Raw genomic sequence first — 9324 nt, forward strand, 5'->3', positions numbered from 1 at the left:
AGTGGAAGGTGTCCCTGCTGCTGGCAGGGGGGTTGGGACTGGAGGAGCTTTAAGGTCCCTCCCAACCCAAACCAGTCTGGGATTCTGTGAAAATGTATTTTACAAAATACATATACAAAAAAGCCAACAAAAAAAAAAATTCCATCTGAACATTCTTATCTAACCTGAACGTTCTTATCTCATTCTCATCTTCTAACCTGAACACTCATCTCCTCTAAAGAAAAAAGTTCTGCTCAAGTTTGAAAGAAAATTTCTTATTGCTATTCATATTTGCACCAGGTCACAAAACAGTGATGAACTTAGGACACTACATAGAATCATAGAATGGTTAGGATTGGAAGGGACCTTAAAGGTCATCTAGTTCCAACATATACAGGAGTTTACTGAATCTGATCAGAAGATTCTTGCACCACCTCCTCCCTCCATCATACACAGAAGAGAAACTAACTTTGGCATGAAAGCACCGTTGGATAGGGATGGCTCGTCGTCATCAAGACCATCAAAGAGATGAGACTTAGCAGAACCAGCTGACTGTAAAGCTTTTGGTCGCACTCTGGTCGCTGGCCGTGGAGTCAGTTTGTAGTGGGTGGGTGTCGTTAAGGCCTTCTGAGCTGCTGGGTTGGTCGGTTTCAGCCTCTGAAACAAAAAGATGGAGAATTGTTATTTTCACCTGGCTCACTGTAAGGGTCTGTGGACAGTGGGAGTCCCTGCTTTGTGTATCCACTCACGGGGCTTTTAAATGCAAAGGGGACAATAAGGAAAGGGGAAAGACACAAACAAAACAAAGCTGGTTGAAAACCAGAAAGGGAAATACCACCAGAGAAAAAAAAGCTTCCAGCTACTCACTGATGGGCCATTAAGAAGTGACAGGCACAGCTTTGGAAAGGGCCAACCCAGACCTCCAGCTCAGGCTGAGTGAATTTGAGGACAGCTACTGGTATCAGATCAGGGGTGTGGGCCTCAGTATCTGGAACAGGTGAGGGTCTCTGCTCCAGCCACTGGGATGGGACCAGTGTGTGTCCCAGGTATAGGTACTGGGATGGGACCAGGGTGGGCAAAGGTCTCAGCAACATCCACTGGAACAAGAACACAGCTCTGGTGTGTTCACACAGCACTGGGGTGGCCTCACCTCCAGCACTGGGGGCAGTTTGGGCAGCACAGGAGAAAAAGGATCTAAAGCTGCTGGAGAGTGTCCAGAGGAGGGACACAACATTGGGGAAGGGTTTAGAGGGGAAGGGTGTGAGGAGAGGCTGAAGGCACTTGGTTTGTTCAGCCTGGAGAAGAGGAGACTGAGAGGAGATCTCCTGGGGGTCTAGAACTTCCTCCCAAGGGGAAGAGGAGGGGCAGGCGCTGATCTCTTCTCTCTGGCCACCAACCAATGCCAGGAGCAGAGGACATGGCAGGAAGATGTGGCAGGGGAGGGTGAGGTTGGCCATGAGGAAAAGGTTCTTCAGGCACCCAGAGGGTGGTGGAGCACTGGAACAGGCTCCCCAGGGAGGTGCTGATGGCACCAAGCCTGACAAGATTCCAGCAGCATTTGGCCAAGGCCCTCAGGGACATGGTGTGAATGTTGGGCTTGTCCTGTGCAGGGACAGGAGTTGGACCCCATCATCCTTGTGGGTCCCTCCCAACTCACAACATCCCATGATTCTACGATTCTTTCTGTCCCCTCTGTCTGGATGACAGCTGCTGGCAGTGGGGGACAGGCACAGCACCTGCATCATCCCCAGACCTCATGTGCGTGGGGGTGTGTGTGTGTAATCACTGGCAAGTTTCAAGCTGGACCAGCACATGAGTAGGAGGCCCTGGGTCCTGCAGGGATAAGGCAGAGGGCTCCTGCTGATCTTGAGGGATCCATCAGCACAGGGTGCCCATGGAACGAGCGTGTGCATGAGTGAATCTCTGCAGCAAGCATCACGCTGGAGCAGCCTGCCCTGTGGAGCAGGTGAGAGGATTCAGGATCTGGGCAGGGCTATTGGATGGACAGAGGGGCTACGCTAAAGCTCCAGGGATCCAGAAATGTGTGGGCAAGTCTAGAGAGTGTGAGGACATGTGCTGCCAGTTGGGAGCTCCAACTTTTATGAGCCAAAGAGGGGACTTGGCTGTATATACTTATATTTTATGGAAGTCCTGGTCATTACACATGGGTGCTGCTGAAGGCAACACCTTGTCTGTGGCTGTGCAGCCAGCTGTGTCAGTGCACTCTGCGTGTGAGAGTCTGGGATACACGCTCAGCATCATGTGGGAAAGCAACAGCCATGTCCATCACCCTGAGGGGACCCCCTTGGTCTCTGAGCATGCTGTGCTGGGCTCCAGGGGCTGGGCAGGAGTCATCTCTAGGCCCTGGAATGTTCCCAGGGGCAGCAGTCATTTAGAATCTCCCTTAACAGTCAAAAAGTCCAAAAAGTATTTGTTCTGTTGTCTTTTAAAACAAGCCAACAGGGTATGGTTTGTCAGAGATTGTCAGGAGAGATGTCATAAGCAAAGCTCCAGGAAGTACTAAAAATATTCCAAGCACAGACAATTGCCCATCTTTATTCTCAACGAGCAGCAGTGAGCCCAACAAGAACTCCAAAGCCAAGGTTCTGATGCAGACACAAAGCTGCAGTAAAAGCAGTTTGTGTCCTGGAGAACATAAAAAGCCACTGCACCCGTGTGAGTATACAGATGGAAACTTTTTTTGCATATTTAAGTGAAGATAGTGAGCACAAAACATAAATTAAAAGTCATTTCAAATCCTATCCAGAAAGGGAGTTCAATGTTTATGTGCACTTACCTCTTCCTTCTTCTTTGGGTCTGACATGGGGTTTCTGAAGAGCGGAGAATCTCCAAAGGGGGAGTAAGTCAAGCTATTGAGATGCTGCTGGAGGACAGCTTGCTGGGCAGCCGATGCATTTGGGTCTGTCAGAGCTACAAAAAGAACATTGTTGTTTAGATTTCACAGTTTTACTAGAAGAACCAAGATCAGCAGAAATCTTCCCCAATCAGAGGAGCTCCTCACAGGAATTCAAATTTCCATACAGACTTCAGCATTTCTCTCCCCTGTTCTTCAGCCACTGTTTCTGCAGCTGGCTGAAGGAAATCAGATTCTATTCCTTCATTAGAGTTTGCAACCACATCCATAAGTTTTTAATGTGTGAAAAGCTGAGGGCAAGGAGAGCTACACATCAGAATGAGCCTGGCCTGCCAAAACCTTTAACTGATACATCTGACTTCTGAAACATCTTTTAAGGAAAAAAAAAAACAAATCTACAACACAAAGCTTTGATATTCTTGTTACAGCAATCAAAGCCTAACAGTCTGAACTCCTCTCTACAACAAAGGCCTCTTAATTTTGTCTCTCCATCTTCCAGCATCTAATTCTAATTCCCATTCAAACATTCTAAGTGTTCACACTATGAAGTCCTTTGAGCAACCTAAAGCAGCTTAATTCTAATTCCAAGAAACCCAGATTGAATCTGGGCACTCCCAAAGAACAAAACTGTTCTGAGAAACAACAGCTTCTTGTCAAAGTCTACAAGGAAGATGAGAGTAGAGTTTGAGACAACTGGTTCTTCCCAGATCAAAAGCTGGTGTAACTGAGCAGATGTTAAACAGTGAGACACCTCCCTCTGCTGCCCCACTGCAAGTGTTACCTACAGAAATGAACACTTGGATCACAGAATTGCCTGGATTGGAAAAGCCCTTTAAGCTCATGGAGTTCAACCACAAACCCAACACTGACCAGTCCCCTATGACTAACCCATGTCCCTCAGCACTGTGTCTACACGACTCTTCAATCCCTCCAGGGATACCTGCTAATTAAATCCCTCTAGTTCTCCTACATGGAATTACTGAAGAAGCTAACACTACTTTTCCCTTTTTTTTTTGTAAGCACCTACTGTTGTTGCCCCAAATTCAGTGATGGGAGATACGTTAGTAATCACACAGAGAATCACACAGAATGTTGGGGATTGGAAGGGACCTCAAAAGATCATCCAGTCCAACCCCCCTGCCAGAGCAGGAACCTCAATGAGATCACACAGGAAGGTGTCCAGGTGGGTCTTGAATGTCTCCAGAGAAGGAGACTCCACACCCTCCCTGGGCAGCCTGTCCCAGGGCTCTGGCACCCTCACTGGAAAGAAGTTTCCTCTCAAGTTTAAGCAGAACCTCCTGTGTTCCAGCTCACACCCATTGCCCCTTGTCCTACCATTGGGCATCACTGAGAAGAGCCTGGCTCCATCCTCCTGACATTCACCCTGAACATATTTATAAACATTAATGAGGTCACCCCTCAGTCTCCTCTTCTCCAAGCTAAAGAGCCCCAGCTCCCTCAGCCTTTCCTCATCAGGGAGATGCTCCACTCCCTTCATCATCTTGGTGGCTCTGTGCTGGACTCTCTCCAGCAGTTCCCTGTCCTTCCTGAACTGTGGGGCCCAGAACTGGACACAATATTCCAGATGTGGCCTCACCAGGGCAGAGTAGAGGGGGAGGAGAACCTCTCTTGACCTAATCTCGAAGACAAAGTTCTAAAATAGCTGCAGTTACTAGCAACATTAAGCAACTTTGAATTACTTAAAAAAACCCCCAAACATATAATTAGCATTATGTCTGAAACAAGGGAGGAAGCAGCCACTGAACTCTGATTAACATACATACCTACAGCAGGCTGAGGGGCTCCAAAGCCCAGAGTAGCAGTTGATGTATTGAATCCTGGTGCTCCAAATGCTCCTGTTCCCAGAGATCCACCAAGTTTAGGTTGGGTATTTCCAAACAAAGAAGTCTGTCCTGCTCCAAGAGCTGTGGCAGGAGAAATGACCGTCATCAACTTACAAGCCAATTTCTCACCCAACAAAGAATCAGTTATTAAAGTACAAGAAACATTCGACATGTCCATGAACCCTACAGACACCCAAGACTCATTTGATCAGACCAGTGGCTTTGAACACAGGATGCCACCAGTTTTCTGAGCCAGGAGCCACCACTGTAAGCAACACTGCCTACAATTTCTAACAGGTTCCTCAACACCTCAACTCCTTGGCTCTGATTTGAGACTGAGATTCTCAGCTTCAAGGTAAAATATCTGCAGCCTTTACTGCATTGAAGTTAGCACATAATACCAGTATCATCACTGAGGTTTGAGGACTACACTTAGGCTGACATGAAATAAGCTCATCAACTATTTACCTGTTCCAAAGCCTGTTCCAAGCCCGGTTCCCAGAGTCCCAGTTGCAGGCTTATTTCCAAACAAACTATTTCCAGCAGTGTTGGCACCAAAACCTTTAAGAACAGAAGGAATAGTTAATTAATCTAACACTGTTGGAGATGAAATTAAAAACATGTATTCAAACAAAGAAGCATCATCAACTCAAAGACAGCCCTGCCACAATCAAGGTCAGATTTCACACACAGGTTCCAACAACACAGGTTGAACTGAGAAGCAGCAAGAAGGGACTTCAATGGTAAGAACCATATTTGATTTATGAACATATTAGTGAAAACATCAGTACAGAAAAATGCTGTTTTCCCTTCTTAAGCTTTTCAATTTGTTACAAACTTCAAAGTTCTACTGAAAGCCAGAATAGACGTGACAATGCTGTATCTGTCAGTAGAACAAAATTCATTATGTTTCTTAACTGCCAGGAAGGAATAAATCTGATTTTATACTGTTTATACCACAGACACACTCCTGATTCTTCACGACAAAGCAGGTAACAACTCAGATCCCTACAAGCACACAGCTCAGACACATCCCTAACATAAATAAGAACAATCCAAATTTAACATTGGCCAGATTAGTTCTTAAAACTGAAAACTGTGAAACCATCCAATGCAAAGACAGAATTAAACTAGAAAACTGCAATCGTGGATCAACACCAGAAACACCTTAGAACCAAACTCCACTGTTCCTATGAACGGGACCACTGCAAGTAATGCAGAAAAATTGAAAACACATCTGACAATCACTATTTTCATCCCCAAACAGCATCAACACACCAACTAATGCCGCTATGAGGATCCCAAGAGAACAGCAGAACAAGAGATGTAGAAGGAACTTTCACAAATGCCATGATAAGTTTGCCCAAAGCTGCTCACCACAGTGGAACTGCTGAGGTGCTGCCCCAGCAGTCTGAGCGCTCGGCAGTTTCCTCCCTCTGCCTGGCCCAGCAGGCAGGATAACGGCGTTTAGACTTCAGTGCCAATATTGACATTTAAAAATGAAAAAAGGAACAGATGTCAGGAGCTAAACCCACTCCTGCTAATTTTCAGGGATACAGTTCTATTGCTCTGAGAGTCAAGGAAAAAAAACAAAACTGATTTCAACAGAAGTCCTGTGAAGGAAGACTGTAATTTACTAGAACTACCAAAGAATTGCCCAGATTGGAAAAGCCCTTTAAGCTCATCGAGTCCAACCATGAACCCAACACTGACCAGTCCCCTATGACTAACCCATGTCCCTCAGCACTGTGTCTACACGACTCTTCAATCCCTCCAGGGATGGGGACTCCACCACTGCCCTGGGCAACCCCTTCCAATGCCTCAGAACCCTTGCAGCAAAGAAATTCTTCCTCACATCCCATCTCAACTGCCCTGGCCACAACTGGAGCCCATTTCCTCTTGGCCTGTCCCTTGGGCCTTGGTTGAACAGACCCACCCCCACCTCTCTCCACCCTCCTCCAAGGGACTTGCACAGAGCCACAAGGTCTCCCCTCAGCCTCCTTTTCTCCAGGCTCAACACCCCCAGTTCCCTCAGCCACAAGGGAACTCAGCACACTTGTGCTCCAGACCCTTCCCCAGCTCCGTTGCCCTTCTCTGGACATTAGTGTCAGAGGCCAACATCAACACAAGCCCAAATTCTTCAGGACTTTGATCCTTCACACCATGAAAGACAATGACAACTACAACTACCAGTTAAACTGGAACTAACAGATTCATTTTACCCCCACTCCAGTGCAACATCTCCTTATCCCTCCCATCAAGCTGCAGATATCACTGGTTTTACCCCAGTTCCTCCCACGCTCTTCTGCAACCACAGTGTATTTACAGCTTCTTAACAAACTTTGATTTGTAGGAATTCTTTGATTTCAAGTTTTCAATGACAGATTCCACCTTCTAAGCACTCACTGTGAGAATGGCACTTTTATTTTACTATCTACCTTCTTGAGTCAGGGAGCATCACTGAGAGGAAACATCTACAACAGCAGCAACCTGCACCAGAAGCATGGCTTACCTGAGAATTTTAACACTAAACCATTTAGCACACAATATTCAGCAGCCAGGTGTGTGGTATATGCAGTATAGTTTTAACTGCTGGAAATCCCACTTTTTTTTTTTATATGTACCAAAATGGGAAGTGTTTGTAATAGTTCCTAAAGTCAGGGTTGGTTTGTTACCAAAGATCCCGCTGCCAGTGGTTGTTCCAAAGGAGGGAGCGCTGGTCGTGGTGGTTCCAAATCCAGCAGGCTTGTTACCAAACAGAGTCTGAAAGGAAAACAACATGAATTTGGAAACTTGACAAGAGTGATAATAAAAGAACTGCATTTGTGTTCCGCTGTAGGCAGGAAAGCAGAACTAACACCCAGCACAACCCCAACTCCCACCAGCGGTGTGTTACTCGCGAGCCACGTGCGCTAACGCACAGCGAGCACCTCTGGGAACAAGTATTTTCACTCCATTACAACCAAAATGACTGAAGGTCAAGAATTAAGTTCATTTGCAGCTAAGTCAGCATTATAACTTAAACACCTGTATTTCCAAACTCTGCTGAGGCTCCCTGAGGAAGATACAGGCTGGGAGATGTTCAGTCTCACTGTCTCTGACCACGCAAGACATTACTTTGGCAACACTAGTTCTATTACTCAGGCTTATCCTGGATCCTTCAGCCCACACTACACCATGCTATTTCAGCACCTTAACTCTCAAGACAAGGCTGCTTTCCTGGAGCTCAACACCAGGAACAGGACTCCAAGCCATTTGGGTTTTATTTTCCTTTTTTAAATTTTTTTCTTTTAATTATCTTTTTTTTATTACGGCACAAACATACCGAACCGCCAACACCAAATCCCGTGTTAGCCTGTCCAAAAAGACCAGTTCCAGTTCCAAATCCAGTACCAGTGTTTGTATTGGTAGTTGTTCCAAAAAGGCCTCCAGGTTGTGAGGGTTGAGTTACCCCAAAGAGACCCTGCAAAGAGGAACGTGGTTAAGACAACGCTGTGATGCTTCTCCAAGTCGAGTGCTGATGATAACAGAATCCTCATGTAAAGGATAATAATAAATAATCATTAATAAAATGATGCTATAACGTGACTCCTTTTGCTGGGAGAAGGTGAGTGAAAAACATTGCAGGATTTTTAGCATTCTCAGAAAAAAAAAATTACTTATAAAAAGGAAATTAGAAAATAATCAGAGAATTTATGCTCCAAGCTTAAAAGGATATTGGAATTTCCTCAAGACTTTGAGGGAGGGAAATGGAAAAGAAAGATTTTGGTGTTTTCTGGGAGAAGGCACAACATATTCAGGAAGAATATGGTATATTTGGAGCCAAAGTCCCATGCTAGGCAACAAGTTATGGCTATGCAGCATCTTTCTATCAAGAGCCCAGGAACGCTGCTCATCAGTCCCCAGAAAGGACAGCATCGTTAATGAATTCCCACCCAATGTTAATAATGGAATTATATTATCTGTGTGAACACGATGGGAAATACTGGAATTGATAGAGAGCAGGTTGCTTAGAGAAGGGAATGGAAAAGTGCTTTGTAAAAAGCTGCGTTGCTGCCCAGTTATCATGAATTACAAATTCTGACTGGCAAGAAGCCGCGAGCTCAGCCAGCGGCGCTCAGAGCTTTGCATCCCAGCTTTACAAACCTGTACTACAACCTGGGGAAGATCTAAACTGCTGTATCGCAGCCTCCTGTGTCCAGCTGGAGTAGCTACATCACAACTTACACTTTTAAGAGTTCAAAACAATTTATCTTACCATTGTGTTGGTGTTTGGTTGCCCTAAAGTGGTGTTCCCAAAAGAAAAGCCCGTGTTCTGCGTCGTGGTGGCTTGACCAAATGGTTTGTTAAACAGACTGGTTGTTTGAGATTGGGGACCAAAAAGACCCCCCGTTGTTCCTGTTCCAAAGCCAGTTGTACCTGCAGCACAAACACACTGGTTAAAAACCCTTCCAAGTATTTATCCAAACTTATTAAGATTCCAGGCTCAGGCCACTCAATGGGAAAAAAAAGATGCTTTGATTCAGTGCAACAGCAAAACACCCAGAGTCACCAACACCGCGCGGCGTCTGCGCTCCAGTGGAAGCAGTTCCTGTCAGATAATCACAGAATGTCAGGGATTGGAAG

General features: G+C 45.7%; 1 protein-coding gene across 1 annotated transcript in view; it reads right to left on the reverse strand.

The window, feature by feature from the left end:
* NUP98 (nucleoporin 98 and 96 precursor) overlaps positions 1-9117 on the reverse strand; it is a gene marked incomplete at both ends in the record, with an annotated part of 31675 nt that extends 22558 nt beyond the window's left edge. Inside the window, 7 exons of the mRNA XM_010163830.1 lie at positions 449-636; positions 2777-2910; positions 4639-4779; positions 5167-5259; positions 7374-7461; positions 8024-8161; positions 8957-9117. Coding sequence (XP_010162132.1) covers positions 449-636; positions 2777-2910; positions 4639-4779; positions 5167-5259; positions 7374-7461; positions 8024-8161; positions 8957-9117 — 943 coding nt within the window. The remainder of the gene's footprint in view (positions 1-448; positions 637-2776; positions 2911-4638; positions 4780-5166; positions 5260-7373; positions 7462-8023; positions 8162-8956) is intronic.
* Between the last annotated feature and the right edge of the window lie 207 nt (positions 9118-9324).

This window comes from Antrostomus carolinensis, unplaced genomic scaffold, assembly GCF_000700745.2.
Source record: "Antrostomus carolinensis isolate BGI_N321 unplaced genomic scaffold, ASM70074v2 scaffold6920, whole genome shotgun sequence".
NCBI classification, from domain to species: domain Eukaryota; kingdom Metazoa; phylum Chordata; class Aves; order Caprimulgiformes; family Caprimulgidae; genus Antrostomus; species Antrostomus carolinensis.